This window comes from Nelumbo lutea, chromosome 4 (assembly GCF_056320005.1).
Source record: "Nelumbo lutea isolate HS-2025 chromosome 4, American lotus-T2T, whole genome shotgun sequence".
Lineage (NCBI taxonomy): Eukaryota > Viridiplantae > Streptophyta > Magnoliopsida > Proteales > Nelumbonaceae > Nelumbo > Nelumbo lutea.
The window spans coordinates 203,533-219,788 of NC_142687.1; the positions used below are offsets into that span (position 1 = coordinate 203,533).

General features: G+C 39.9%; 1 protein-coding gene across 1 annotated transcript in view; it reads right to left on the minus strand.

The window, feature by feature from the left end:
- LOC148853272 (classical AGP protein) overlaps positions 1-8,783 on the minus strand; it is a 34,320-nt gene extending 25,537 nt beyond the window's left edge. The window contains exons 1-2 of the mRNA XM_088986793.1: positions 8,628-8,783; positions 7,777-7,888 (exon numbers count right to left, since the gene is read on the minus strand). Of these exons, the coding sequence (XP_088842919.1) occupies positions 7,777-7,888; positions 8,628-8,737 (222 nt within the window). The 5' untranslated portion in view covers positions 8,738-8,783. The remainder of the gene's footprint in view (positions 1-7,776; positions 7,889-8,627) is intronic.
- Between the last annotated feature and the right edge of the window lie 7,473 nt (positions 8,784-16,256).

Genomic DNA, 16,256 nt, shown 5'->3' on the forward strand with positions numbered 1-16,256 from the left:
GACAGCAAATCCGATAAGAATCCATTTTGCTACTTTGCCTTCACATGAAAGGTTGAACAAATGACACCTCCGCTTTGTTCAAAAGCTCAATTAACCTGCTCTTCTAATATCGTAAGCTCCAATGAGTAGAAAGAGTACTATTACCATGCTGATCTCTCACAGCACCCCCCACCCCTGGGGGTCCAAGATTCTCAAGGCAACACCCATCAAACTTAAACTTGATTAAACCTGCTGCAGGAGGAGACCAAACCAGCAAAGTTTGTTGTTTGCTCGTTTGGAACCTAGCCACTATTTGCCTTCCCCTTAAAAAATTATTCAACAAAAGTCCTTTAAACTCCTCTATCACCAGCACCCAATGTGCCACCCTGATTAGAGTGAGCTCTTCGCCTAATTTGTGAATTTCCTCAAAAAGTCTAGCATTCCTTTCACACCACACTACACAAAATTGCACCTCCACCACCTCACTTGGGGCATACCAAATCCTACCCACCACAGAAAACAAGTGTTGCCAAACTTGTTGTGCAAAAGAGTGGTTAGTAGACTCCCCACTCTTCAGACAAAAGATACATGAGGTTAAAGATACCAACTTTTTCACTTCCTTTGGAGCCTTCCCAAGGTGTTAATGATTTGGTTGACAACTTCCTGACAAAATATCTTTACTTTTGGAAGAATCAGACTAGACCACAACTCTCTAGCAGGAAAGGGTCAAGGATAAACAAAGGGAATCAAATTTCTAAAGAATGAAGTAGAAGAGTAGGAACCTTTAACATCAAGAGCCCAAATCCTCTTATCACAACCTTTTTTTTATCAGCACAAAGAGTAATTTATTAATGCTAGAAAAAATTACAGATCCTTGCTACACAATAGCTCAAATACATCGGAAACCAGAATGGCCACCCTGTTTACCGTGCCCCCTTTACCAATACAGATTACAACATTGCCCAAAATAGAGTGGGTCTGTCCACTCCTTGTCTTATGAGAACATCCACCAGTCCATTTGCTGTTCTCCTTACCCATCCAAAGCTAGTGTTACAACTTTTTGCAAGGTGGTCAATTTCCCTAAAAGCAAATTTATATTTCCAAGGAGCTGAACTAGTTTGTTTTGCCCAAGAAATAACCAATAAGGAATCTCCTTCCACTTCAAGCTCTCTAACACCCATATGTGTTGCTAGTTTTACTCCTTGTAAGAGAGCCATTGTCTCAGCCTTAACCAAGTCGCCAAATCCAATTGACCCAAAGAATAAAGCCACAACTGCACCTAGATGGTTCCTAAAAACTCCCCCTATACCCGCCCTCCCCGGATTACCAAGGGAGCTCCCATCAAAATTTAATTTCAATTTGTTTGGCCTTGGAGGTTTCCATTCCGTTATCACTACTTCTTTGTGTGTATTTGTTTGTACCACTTTAGACCATTTCCATAATAAGTCATTTGTGGAAACATCTCTAAACAGCTCCAAATTTTTAGCCCAATGTGCAGATCTGATCCTTATGGATTCAATCACTTCCTCCATTGATCTACTCTTTTCTTGGAAGATTCTTTGGTTTCTCTCCTCCCAAATGGTCCATACCAAGGCTGTTCTTATGATTTTCCATAAAGATCTTCCCTTTTTCTTTTGTTGCCTTAAGAAACTGGAGTTAAATAGGCTAGCCACATCCTGAGGGGGTACCCATCTACAACCAAAAAGAGAGCAGTAGTCCCAAATACAAGTTACAAATGAACAAGAAAGTAGTAAATGAGGAAGGGTCTCACCACCGGCCTTGCAAAGGAGACACACATTAGGAGAGAGGCAAATTATTTGGTCTTAACATAGAGCCTGAACCTTAGGAGGGATTGGTTTGTGCCAAACTTCTCTCGCCGGGAGATTTACCCCCAAGGGTTCTAAACTAATAAGGAGGTTAAAGAAAGAAGCACAGGAGAAGTGACCATCAGGGGAGGGGTACCAAACTCTACCATCCAAGAGATTTTGACCCAACAAAACCTTTTCCAAGAGAGAGAGTAAAAGGATAAGGGATTCACACTTGTTGTCCCTCAACCCCCTTCTGAACCTGAAATCCCAATTTAAACCATGTGATGAAGGCCTGCCTAACCTAGAAATCAGTTTGCTCCTGAGGTTTGTTAGATAGTACTGGGAATTGCATTTTTTAGTGGTAGGTCCCCAAGCCAAAGGTCTTCCCAAAATAAGATTTTGTTCTCACATCCCACATCACAACGGATAGAATTTAAAAAAGTAGGTAGTACCTCAGAGATTGCTTTCCAAGGGGAACTTGCAGAAGTGTGAGGCGCCAGTTTTGCATCCCAGCCATTTCCCACAACACCATGAACACTTTCAATGGTCTTGTGCCACAATCTGTCTTCCTCTAAGGGAAATCTCCATAACCACTTTCTTAAGAGAGTTGTATTCCTCTTAATCAGGTTCCCAATTCCCAAGCCTCCTTGCTCCTTTGGTTTACACACCTGTTCCCACTTTGCCAAATGTTATTTCTTTTCATCTCCTGGCTCCCACAAACAATCCCTCATCAATTTTCTAATTGCTTTGTGATTTTCACCGGGATTCTAAAGGTGGAGAGGTAATAGATGGGCAGATTAGCTAAGGTGGACTTGATCAACATAATTCTTCCCCCCAAAAGAGAGATAGTTTCTCTTCCAAGATGTAATTTTTTTAGCAAAAGTGATATAGTTTCCCCTCAACAGCATGCCTAGGTACTTCAGGGGCCAAGCTCTCACCTCACATCCTAGGATCTCAGCCAAAAGTGGCAAGTACTCCTCTCCCAAATTTACCCCAGCCACACAACTTTTCCCCCAACTTTTCAAGGACAGCTGGACATTTTGGTGAAGTTCAAGAAAAGGAATTAATTCACAAGTCTTCCCAAAATTTCACCATTTTTATCAATAATAGAAACTAAATTATTATAAAGCCTTATTCTTCTCTACTAGTCGTCCCAAACCTAAGCCACCTCCTTCTCTTAGATTACAAACCTCTACCCAATTCAAGAAATGGTTTTTTTGGTCACTCCCTCCCGAGTCCCAAAGGAAATTCCTCATTGATCTCTCAATTTCTTGCACTACTTTAACAAGGGCTTTAAAGACTAAAAATTAATAAGTTGGAAGGTTCATAAGAGTAGAATTGATTAAGGTTACTCTACTCCCTTTTGAGATATAGTTCCTTTTCCAAGAAGTTAACCTTTTCACGAATCTCTCCAAAACCCCCTCCCAAAATCTTGCCTCGCTCGAACCCCCCCCCCCCAAAAGGAAGTCCCAACTATCTCATAGGCCACTCTTGGATCCCACACCCAAGGATAGCATCACTCTCTTGTATCTCTAATCTAGTCATTTGGATCCCCACAAAGCTACACTTTGCTAAATTCACCTTCAGCCCCGACACCCTTTCCACAATTTCCAAAATTTCCCTAAGATTTCTCACTTCCTCAAACTCCTAAACTCCCCCAGAATTAGAGTGTCATCTTCAAACTACAAATGAAGGCCACTTGATCTTGTCTTCCCACCCTAAAACCTCGAAACAGATTCCTCCCATCAGCTGTTTGCAACAAATTACTAATGATCTCAGCCACCAAGGTAAATAACAAAGGGGATAAAGGGTCTCCTTGTCAGATCCCTCTTTTAACTTGACTAGGTGTAGCTTGCTTGTAGTAGAGGTAGTTCCTTCAAATAATTAACAGTACTTGCGATATTTTAATTGGGAATTTTCATCTTCTCAGTATATCTAATACATTAAAGTCAGCCCTAGACACCATGAGTCCTCACAAAGCCTTCTAATTGCATAAAGCACCTCCCACATTGCACTACTTTCCCTATACACATCTAGCTCATATACATTTGTCATTACCTGTGAAATCCATATTTCAAAATTTTCATCTTGACCGAGATCATATATTGGCCTACTAGCTCCTTTTAGAATCTACCTAATAATCCCCAAGATGGTACTATGAACCAACTTAAACTCCTACAAGCCCAAATGCTCCTAACCCATCTTTTGTCTATCTCTACTAGTTTGGATTCTTGAGTTAGAACCATATTGGGCTTCTCTTTCCAAAACATGTACTTAATGAATCTTCTTTTTTTGGCACTTAAACACTAGACATTCCAACTTAGGATCCCCATTGCTTCTATCTATTTGTTTACTCATCTAGGTTCTAATTACCCCTCACCTCTTCTCCCATCTTAATCCATTACCCTCATTGTATCCACTCCACATTTCAGCCATTCAATCCCATTTCTCTTCTTTCTCTTCCATTCCTTCCCCCTCATCATTCTTCCTAGTGTATATCTTGAGAGGTTTAGCTCCTCTTTCAAAACCTCTTTCATTCAGATCTTACTTGAAATTGTCTCTTCTATTTCTTTCCATACCCATTGCATTGGCATAGGATGTGGAGTGCTGCCCTCCATCCCTGTAAAATCATTCCTTTCCAATTCCCATGCAACCAACTCACTAGAATTCATGAAGATTAGACTCAACATTCTTTCCCCTTGGTGTTGCTGTAGTATTATTTTTTACACTTTCTAGCATCTCTACTATGTAGAGGATTTCAGTGTTCATGGGTTCATCAATTAATCTATCCCTCTTTCCTCCTTTCATCATGCTTCCTCTGCTTGCTTCATCTTCAAAGTCGTCTTCTCTGTCATCCAAATCATTTATCCAACCTTTATCAAAGCCTTCATCATCATTCTCTTTTATTATTATGTATAGACTTAGGTTGTTCCAGCATGGTGGAGATTTCAAATGAATGAGAATCCCATTGAAGCTTGCTTACCCCCTGCATGCAAGTCTTGGACATGGCTACAATATGCTAATTTGAGGTAAACAAAGATACATCTTTATTTCCATCTATACAGAAGCTCAATGACCAACCAACACGTGATCACTTAAGGCCCAGTTTCACATCCTTTCTCCGAAACATTTCAGTTGACAATAACCACAGTTACAATGATAGGAGTATCCCTGCTGCCAATATGAAAGAAGAAAAAAATAACAGCAGCTAAAGCTAACAGCAGAAAATAACATCAATAATAGATAAACCAGTGGGACCACAAACTAATCAGCCCTTTCTCTACAATTTCTTGTATTCTTCTTGTTTCTCAGGAGCAGAAATGCATTTGGAACACCATTTGAATGAGTAATGGCTTGTTCCGGAACAAGAACATTGTGCCCAGAACGTGTTCCTATGGAGTAAGGAAGACCTCATTTCCCAGGAATATGCACATGCACATCATCCTTTTAAAATAACAAACGTGTGATGGCTTCCCATGTGAGAGGGTCAGTTTTGTAAATTCAATCAGAAAAAAAAAAGACATTGGTTAAAATCTCCTCTTATTCTTTCTATCACCGCACCTAGAAGCCTTGCGTCCTTCTTTCTTCTTTGCACCAAGAAGTCTCCCATTGCTACCAACCCTCTCCCAACATCTTTCTCCACCAGCAATAAGATCCTACAGGTAAGATCTCTTTTTTGGTTTTTTCCGTCTGTTTTACCTGCAAAACTATACATCTGTGTCATTGTTTTTGTCATTTTCCCACTGTTCTCGATTTTGCAAGTTGGTTGAACTTCAGCTCTCTCCATGGCTATTGGTTCGAGTTACCAAATCCCTTTTGGTTGGTAAAAATCCCACAGATAAGATCTCCTTTTTTCCTTCATTTTACCTACAAAAATGGTAGAAATCATTGTTCCTTTGTTTGTCTTGTTTCGACTGAAACATTTAAACAGAGTACTAACCAAGGTAAGCGTTGAATTGTTTAAATAGAGTACAAAATGGTAGATCTCAGTTTTAATTTTCAAAGTATATTTTGAAGATGTTACAGGATGCCGTGGTTTGAATTACCAGTTGCTATAGATTTCTCTATCTCATGTTACTCCCTTAATCACCTCTTACCTTAACTAATGCAGAGCAGTATTTTTGGTTTGAAAGGGAAACTGTCTTCCCTTTCCGTCAACTCCTACTACCTTCTCTCAACCACATGACCACAAATAATCAAGAGAGGACACTACACCAAAGAAAATGAAAGGGAAACCACAACCAATAGTGCAGTGGCTTCAAAAGGCCATCCCTTTATAGGGTAATATAACAGAAGACATTTCCCAGGAAAGACATTTTTCAGGAACATTCGACCAAATGCATCCTTTGTTTCTCAGGAATAGGAAACAAGAAAAATGTTCTAGAACAGAAATTTTCTCAGGAACAGAAATAAGGAGGAACAATGCCAAACAGGGCATAAGTGACCAGATATCAGACCAATGTCCTAGATGGATCAGTTATGAACCAGACGGCTTCTTATGTCCCCTCCAATAAACGTCCTACAATCCTCCATGCCATCTGTTACTTGTACCCTTCATTTACTTTCTTCATGAAAAACCAGCCACCCTTCAAGATGTCCAATTAGGCTTTTTCCACATAGGCTGTCAAGAGCCATCGTCCCAACCTTGCTCACCATAGCTTTGCTTCAATGGTGGAAACTAGCCAAACTAACATTAAATATTTAAAATGCTAGTCATTCGTATATGATGCTTTGCCATGTTTTGCAAGAGAATTTAATGTTACTGACAAAGAGAATTGCTATTTTTCAATTAATATAATATGAATGCTAATTGGTATATAAAACTAGGGAACTAAACTAAAATTTAGCTTGTTACTTTATAAAATTCTTATTGCCTAGGCAACAAGACAACTAGGTGCTCTGTTGTCAACTAGAATCGCTTGGGCACCTTGACAACTATGGATTTATCAAGCTATCTAATATAACTTGTTGTGGAATAACAAAAAATGTTCCTTGGTTTAGCCACAAATATCAAGCAGCCCAATAAAATGCATCACCTTGTGTTGCTATGAAAAACTATACTGGCTAGTGGCTACAACCATGCAAATTCCCTATTAGGAATGGCCACTAGAAACTTAACTATGAGAAGATGTCGCCTAAACATAAAATAAAGAGTGTATTGACATCATGACATGAAATAAATCCTTAACATGATATCTACAAAATAAAAAAAGAAACAGTCAAGATGGAAAAGTGCTGAACAAAGCCCAACAGGATAAGAAATCACATAATAATCCCTGTTATATTTTCCAAAAAACTAGAGAACACATTGGAGAATCTCAGGCATCTCAACAAAGGAATACATAGATTCTATTCAAGGAAGCCTCCATACTGAGCCAGAAAATCTGAACTTTCAAAAAAAAATGATATATATTGTCCTATTTAACATCATGCATGCTATATTACATTCCTCTTTATACTATAATCATCATATTTCACACTATAATCCTGGTTACCCAGGGTCTTGGGAGGGGTAGGCAGATATGCACCTAACATTTGGCACTTTGCACAATGTGGCTGCTCTCAGACTTAAACCCACATTCACACACTTGTTTGCCTGAGAATTTACCAATGCACAAAGCTACCAATAAGAGCATCAAAAAACCACCACTATTTCATATATCCTTGTCCATCATTTTCCCTTTAATTTTTCTTGTCAGCATTAGTTTAGTAAGGCAACCTATTAATCCAGAAATTGTATGTGCCTAACCAGGAAGTTGCAAAATTCTAGTTGATAACTTGATAAGGTATGAAGCCACCACTTTGGGGATGCACATAATAACTATCCAATAGAACATTTAGAGCTACTTGAGGGCAAAACATCCAGAGACAAATGTCTACTCGATAAATATTTAATATTTGTCAGAGTGATTGGCTACCAGAACACTTTACCCAAACAAAAAACTAGGAAAAGCAATTGACATTATAAGAATCAGAAGAAACTCTTTACCAGAGGCATATCAAAAGCAGCAAAACTGCCAACTGGTTTACTAGCAACAAACACGATCCGTATGTTCGACAAGTAGATTGTCCCCTTTGCTTTAACATTACCTCCATTAGATCTGATCGCAACATACATATAACAAAGACTAGTCAGTGATCAAGAAAATATTGAAATATTTAGGTTAGCCATTATGAGAGTTCCAAAAATATTGCAACATCTACCCAAATTAAGAACTGCAATTGGCATATAGATATAAAGTTAACCTATAGAAAAAAAAAAAAAAAGAAAGAAAAAACGGCATATTTATAGATGTTACATTTCTTTAAAAAAAATTAAAGCAGTTCTTCTCCAAATTACAATTCCTCCATCATCAACGAATACCCTACAATATATGTTACTACTGATCATATTTGCTAAGATCAATATATGCTTTTCCGAATAAATAAGAGAAAAAACTAAACAGAACGCGGATTAAAAATTAAGGCAAAGAAAAAAAGGAAAAACCGCAGATAACAAATGTAAAAAATTTTGAAGGCAATGCATTTCTAAACTATAAATCTTTTGCATAAATTCCATAAATCTTGTCCTATATTTCACTGAACACATAATTAGTATACAAACTAGGACGAAGTACATAATCCTATAGAAAAGTTATATGAACCAAACAGCCAGAGGTCTCTTTAGGGGATAGAAACCATGACATGGATATATAGTCTCTAAGAAGTTTTTACATGAAATCACAAACATCAGTTAAAAAGGATGCAAAGGCATTAAACTCATCAATCCAAACTCAAAATGATCATTCAATTCGACACAACTTGTGCAAACATAGAGTGATAAACAGGTGAGAAACTGACCCTGGGATCTTATCGATCTCAAATTCAACTCCATCCCTGGACAAGACGAACATCTCGTTCTCAAATGGAACGGGCATGCCGTTAGGAAACAGCTGTGGATTAAGCGCCATCAACGCCGATTGATAAATGAAATTAGTTTTCCCGGCACCCTTTCTCAACTAGGGATTTGCCTCAATTCTTCGTACATATAGGCAACAGAGTTGCGCCTCGTACGCAACCTATGACATTCAGTCGTAGTTGGTACAGCCACGTGTATATCCACACCCTTCTGGAATGAAGAAGAAACCAAAGATAGCAAAAATCCTACGTTCTGAAAACAAAGCATCCAACTGCACATCGGGAATATCTATGTGTGCAATTCGCTGTTGATTTTACAATAGGTGGTAATCCGCCCCCTTCTCCAAGTGCCAACGAACTTTATGAAAATAGTTTACGTTTGAAGTACTCCCTCGTATCCCATCCGGCAATGCTGAGTGTATTGTCTTTACCGAGGAAGACACTCAGATGCTAAGGAGATTTGAATGAGAATATGTGAGAGAGTTCAAGAGCGCGTATATTTTTTGGAGTGCTCCTAGGGTTGTTTTATAGGTATCTAAGGTTCAGTTGCCATCAAGTAATATTTCTAGTCTTTTATGGAGCTGTTTTTGTAGTTTCGGGATGTGCTAAGTTGCGGTTACTAGATCCGCATGACGGTTATAAATCACCCGTAGGACTTGTGGTGTACGATTCGGTGAACTATTCCTATAGTTGCGATAAAGGTGTTCATGGGGGCATGGCATGCAGAATGGTTTTGGGACGAGCTGATATTGTCGGCAAGCCAAGCTCACCCCAGCTTGATCGCACACTTGATGTCTATTGTGAAGGGACGAGAGATTCATCATATGGATAGCCGAACACTGCAAGTAGGTTGGGTGAAATTTCAAAAAATTCTCTCTCCCATGTGGGAATGACATTCCCTATTTTAAAAAAAATTGCATTTTCAATGATCAATCCTGAACCCTAAACCATACCAGATCTGAAACCAAAAAGGTAGGAGAGGGATATACCTGATACAGAATAATAGCAACTCCCAATGAAGGTGTTCACGCCCAAGGAAATCTCCAAAGACTGTTCCCACTGAATATGACACAGTGTAGGGTGGAGTAGAAACAACAGGGTGGTCCTTCAGTAAGAACCTGATTCTTCACCAAGAATCTGATGGAAGGCGAGTGAGCACGACTTCATATCAGTTTTTCTCCAAAAATTGATATCAATAATCTTTCTTGATCTCTCCTACAGGTAGAGATCAAACTGGCAATGGCGGTAGCAATAAGAGAAGGCAAGAGTAGAAGATGGCGTCAATCCAACAAGAATTATCTTCTCTCTTGAATTTGTAATCTGATTGGGTGAACTAGGGTTCACCCGTCTTCTCTATTTATAGCCTTAAAGAGAAGTTCTCCTAATCCCATTAGAAGTTTCATAATCTAAATCTTGTATTAGGATCAGGACTCTTTTTAAGAGATAACTATAATCACTTATCTTATCCGCAAATAAAGATCATCCCTCAAAATCATATTAGGACTTTCCTAATCCAAATCTTTATTTGGATCTGGACTCTCTGAGTGGATAGGGATAAATCTTTATCATATCTACTAATCTAAATCCCAAAATCACACATTCTTTAATTAATCATATTAAACCAGTTTGAATTGGGCTTTAGGCCCATTAAGTCCATGTGCTCTCTTATCCTCCAAAATGCTGCTAGTGGATATCCTTATATGGCATGGGACCCAAACATTGATCTATATATCAACCACATGGGTTTAGCCCAGTCTCTGTTACAAAGCCTGGCCGAATTCACTGTAGGAAATAGTGAACCCCTGAATCCATCACCATGGGCTCTTAATGGGCCCAACATTTATACTAAATGGTCCCTGTGTCAATCCACTTTATAAAAACCCAAGGACTGTATGCAAATGCAAGGTTAACCAATCAGGTATTACCCTAAATGGTTTTACACTTAACATTTCAGCCCATAATGATCAAACACTGCCCAACAAGAAATTACCCCTCCCTCAACTGTAAGGTACAGTGTTGCACTCTCTACTCATATGGATCCCAGGAATTAAAACCTTTTGCAAACATTTTGAAACCATAATATATATTTCAAAACAAATTTCAATGATTGAAATCGGCTGCCGGTAGCTTTGGTTTTCATCAGAAAAAGTGCATCCTCGATTATTCACTTTGTTCGACAAAGGGGTTGATCCTGCCACTATGATCACCCACTCAGATGAATTCTTGGACTGTCCCGACACCTAGTGCAGTATCATAATCGAATCTAGGGGTCAGGTGTAACATTCCAGTTTTGCCCATCTATCTCCAAGGTCTAGGGCAATACTAGAATCCTGGTCCGGCTTAGGGTTTCAAGATAACCCACACTGCATGTACCTCAGGTCTCACCCTGGCAACTGAGACAAGCCACCCCAACTAACTTGGCGGCACATCAGTGTCAGCCTTGACAGGATAAATCTCCCCAGATCTATCCAACGGTTGTGAAGATTCTAAACTAATACGAGTCTCATATGTGTCCAATTTAAGGGTATTACACAGAAACGCACCATAATAACATGAATCAAATATGTAATTTATTCATTTACATTAAATGTCATAATGTACATCATTCTGATTGGAGCTAAGGGCATACACTAACATTTGCATCCCTTAATATGTAGTCTTTTATACATATTTAATACCAAAATTGACTCATTATTCTTATATTTCGATTTAGGACACGAAAAAAAGCATTAAGTGGAAAACAAAGCTAATCGAGTAATTTTGGACAGTTTTGGCGCCACGTGGTAATTTAGGCATAACTCTCCCATCCGGACTCCGAATTGACCGAGTCGAGGACGAAGTGTACCCAGAAGGTGTGTCTGAGAGTTGAGCGAGCTAGAGAGGAGGTCATCTCTTCTTATTTGGAGTCTCTTGAGTATGAAAGCAGCGAGCGTTAGATGGTATCTCCTCGATGAAGAAGGGGTTCAAGTTGTGTTGCCGCTATCTCAAGTCCCTATTTCCCAATCTCGACATCAACTCTATCACTTCACGAAAGGTCTCGCATGAGTTTGTCATGTATGTGGACAAGGAACCTTTAACCCCAAAAGAGGAGGAAGAGGACGGCAAAGAGGGGGTTGAAGAGGAAGGCGACGAGGAGGCTAAGGGTGACATCTGTGGTGATGAGTAGTGTGCTCTCTAGCTTGGCCGACGATTCTGTGGTGGTGTTGGTGGTTTTCTACACTATTTCAAGGGCTTCGTGCTCCTGTAAGATTTTTGGGGCTTGCGTGCCCCACATTGTTCGAACTTGATCAAACATTTTTTAAGCGGCCATTTGGCCTGCATCTTGTACGGCCGTTTTAGCCCCCTTACCCTTTTGCTAATGGAAATAGTCAATTATTCTAGAACATTTTGCTTGCTTGATCGACGTTGTTCAGTTGCCTTCTACTATGAAGCTATTTTACTTTTTTTTATTACTACTAATCGGGCTGCCAGTTGGCGAGTTGCTTGAAATACGACTTAAAGATAATATTTACACAAGTTATCCACGTTCCATGCCCGAGGAATTGTATTCCCTTCGAGTGTCTCGAGATCGTACGCATTCCCACCTATGGTTATAGAAACTCTACAAGGAACTTCCCAATTCGGGTCGAGCTTCCCTACACCGGGCTCAGGTACCATAACCTTTCTGAGCACCAGGTCGTCAACTCTAAAGTTGCATTTCCTGACTCGAACGTTATAGTACCGAGCTACACACTATTGGTATGATGCAATTGTTAGACATTTTTGTATGCCCTTAGCTTCAATCAAGATGATGTACTTTATGAGTTTATTGTAAATGAATAAAAGTGCATATTTGATTCATGTTCCCTTGGTATGTTTCTGTGTAATACCCATAAAATAGACACTTAATGAGATTCGTGTTAGTTTAGAATGTTCACAGCCAGTGGGTCGGTCTGGGGAGACCTATCTTGACAAGGCCGACACTGTTGTGCCACCAAGTCGGTTGGGGTGGCCTGTCTCAACTGCCAAGGTGAGACCCTAGGCACATACAGTGTATGATTAATTGAATCTATGAACTGGACCAGATTTCCAGTATTGCCTTGGACCTTGGAGATTGATAGGCAAAACTGAAAAGTTACACCTGACCCCTAGACTCGATTATGATATTGCACTAGGTATGGACTGGGCTGTCTTTGATATACCATTCAGTGAGATCCTTAGCAAGGGTCAAAACATGAGTATGTTGGGACAGCCTGAGAATTCATCTGAGTGGGTGATCATAGTGACAGGATCAGCCCCTTTGTCGGACAAAGGTAATGATCAGGGATGCACTCTCACTAATGGAAACCAAGACTGCTGACAGCCGATTTCAATCGTTGAGATTTGTTTTGCAAAATATATTTTATATGAGATATAAAAGTATATATATATTATGGTTTTGAAATGATTTGCAAAAGGTTTTAATTCCCGGGATCCATATAAGCAGAGAGTGCAACACTGTTCCTTGCAGCCGAGGGAGAGGTCCTCTCTTGTCGGGCAGTGTATGATCATTATGAGCTGAGAGGTTAAGTGTAAGACCATTGAGGATAATACTTGATGGGCTAATCTTGCATCTGTCCACAGTCCCTGGGCGTTACAAGGTGGCTTGGCCCAGGGACCACTTAGGGTAAGTGTTGGGCCCATAGAGCCCATAAGATGGGTTTCAAGGGTGCACTGTCCATAACAGTGTATTCGGCCAAGCCTTGTAACAAAGGTTGGGCTGAACCCATGTGGCTGATGTGTAGATCAATGTTTGGGTCCCACGTCATACAAGGAAGCCCAACTGGGTAGCAGTTTGAAAGGCTAAGTGAATACAAAACCTTAAATGGGCCTTAAGCCCATTTCGAACCGGGCTGATTTGATCAGTCATTTAAAAGGGTGAATTCTGAGATGGATCAGCTAATAGGATTGGGCCCAGACCCTATCCACTTAGAGAGTCCAAGATCTAAATAAAGATTTAGATATGGAAGCCTCCTAATTAGATTAGGAGATGGCTGATCTTATCTGCAGATAAGATAAGGGTTATCCCTTATCACTTAAAGGGACTGTAATCCAAATATGATTTGGATCAGCAACTCCTAATGGGATTAGGTGTTGATCCCTTTAAGATTATGAAAGGAGGAGGGGGCAGCAGCCTTTAGATATGCAATACACAACTCATGTCTTCAAAGCTAAAATCACAAGAAGAAAGAATTCTGCTCCCTGCGAATACTCTCTTGCCGCCTCCTTCCTGCAGCCGCCGCCTTCAGCAGTTCGATCTCCTACACTCTACAGGAGTAATCAAGATCTGATATTGATACCAATATTTTGGGGAAAATATTGATTGAAGCTGTATTCACAAGCCATCCTGTTGATTCTTATGAATGGTCAAGTTCTTTTGGAAGAACACTACTGATTCTGCTCCGTCCTACACTGCGCCATCTTCAGTGGGAGTAGATTTTGGATCATTCCTTGGGCGTGAACACCTCCATTGGGAGATATTGTTTCTCTGTATCATGTACATCCTCCCTTTTACTCTTTTTGGTTTAGATATGGTTTGGTTAATGGTTCAAGATTGATCTTTGAAAAATATGATTTTCTAAAATAAGAAATTTGATTCCCTGCAAAGATGGGAGAAATTTTTTAAATTCGCCCCCTTATTCCGCAATCTTTGGGCGTCCATAGGATGGATCTCTCATCCCTTCAGTAGTCCGAATTTAGGCAAGGTCTCTAGCTTCTTCTATGAAGTCGAGGTTAGCTCGCAACTCTTCCTCATTTGAGTCTTCAGTGTATACATGCGATTGCAAGGTTAGAATTTCTGTTGGTATTACAGCTTCGGTTCCCTAAATTAAGTTAAATGACATCTCGACTGTTGTTGTTTTGATAATGGTCCTGTATGCCCACAAAACGCTAGGTAGTTCGTCCACCCACAAACTCTTACTTCGAGAAAGTCAAACTTTGAGTCCTCATAGAATAGCTCTATCAGTGACTTCAACTTGTCCGTTAGCTTGAGGGTGTGTCACCGAGGTGACATTTTATCTTATCCCCATTTGAGCGCACCAATTCTGAAATTTAATGTCTTCGAAATTCTTCCCATTGTATGGGATTAGTACTTTAAGGCCAAACTTGTAGACTATACTCCTCCAAAAAAAACTCTAGACATTGCGAGTTGTTATTGTGACTAAAGGCTCAGGTTCTACCCATTTGGTGAAGTAATTGAAAGAATGGTAGGATCCATCTAATGGACGCCATGAAGGGTGCGGAATGGGTGGGCGAATTTCAAAAAATTTCCTACCTTCTCCCAACTAGGAATCATATTCCCTAAATTTAGAATACAATATTCAATGATTCTACTTGAACCATAATCAAACCATATCTGAACCAAAAGAAATATGGAGGATTATACTTGATCCAGAGAAACAGTATCTCCCAAAGTTGGTGCTCACACCCAAAGAAGATACTAAGATTCGCTCATGCTGAAGATGACACGGTTGTGGATGGAACAGAACCAGCAGGGTGCGTCCTACACACTGGATCCTTCGCAATAACCCACTGGAAACTCTGAACACCGAATCCTTTTCAGTCTTTTTTGCAGGACTAATGTCAAGAACTGATTTCTTGACTTCTTTCTTCTGCAAAGATCGAATCTTGCAAGAGGGGATGGCGGCGGCTGGAGGAAAACTCCTGGGACAAAGATGGCTGAACAACTTTTCTTCTCTCTAGAGTTTTGTGAGATCTAATCTCTATATGCAGGATGCTTTCTTGCTTCCTCTAAAAAACTTGGTTCGAAATCTGATGTTTCTCTCTTGGGTTTCTCCTCCTTTCTTCTTGATTAAGAAAACCTCCTAATTAGAAGTTATCCCAATCCAAATCAATATTTGGATAGGGGATTATCTTAATCCTATCTGCAGATTAAGTTAGTTTACTCTTGATCTTATCATGATGTCACCATATTCAAATCTGATTTGAATTTAGTCTCCCATAGTGGATAAGGTCAAAGGTCCAATCCTTTTTACTAACATTAATCTCAGAGTCGTCCCATAGATGGGTGATCATATTAGCCCAGCTCGTAATGGGCTTTTGGCCCATTAAGTGTTCAGTGTTTAACTAGTTTCCAATCTGCTACGCAGTTGGGCTTCTGTGTATGGCGTGGGACCCAAGCATTGATCTACACACCAGCCACATGAGTTCGGCCCAGCCGAATTCACTGAAAAGCTCAGTGACCCCTTGAGCCCATCACATGGACCCTATGGGCCCAACACTTACATTAAGTGGTCCCTGGGCCAAGCCATCTTATAAAAACCCAGGGACTGTGGGCAGGTGCAAGATTAGCCCATCAAGTATTATCCTAAATGGTCTTACACTTAACCTCTCAGCCCTTAATGATCAAGCATTGCCTGACAAGAGAGGGCCTCTCCCTCGGCTGCAAGGAATAGTGCCGCACTCTCTCTCACATGGATCCCGAGAATTAAAACATTTTACAAATCTTTTGAAACCGTACATATACATTTATATATATTAATTTTGTAAAACAAAATTCCAACAATTGAAATCAACTGTCGGCAGTTTGGTTTC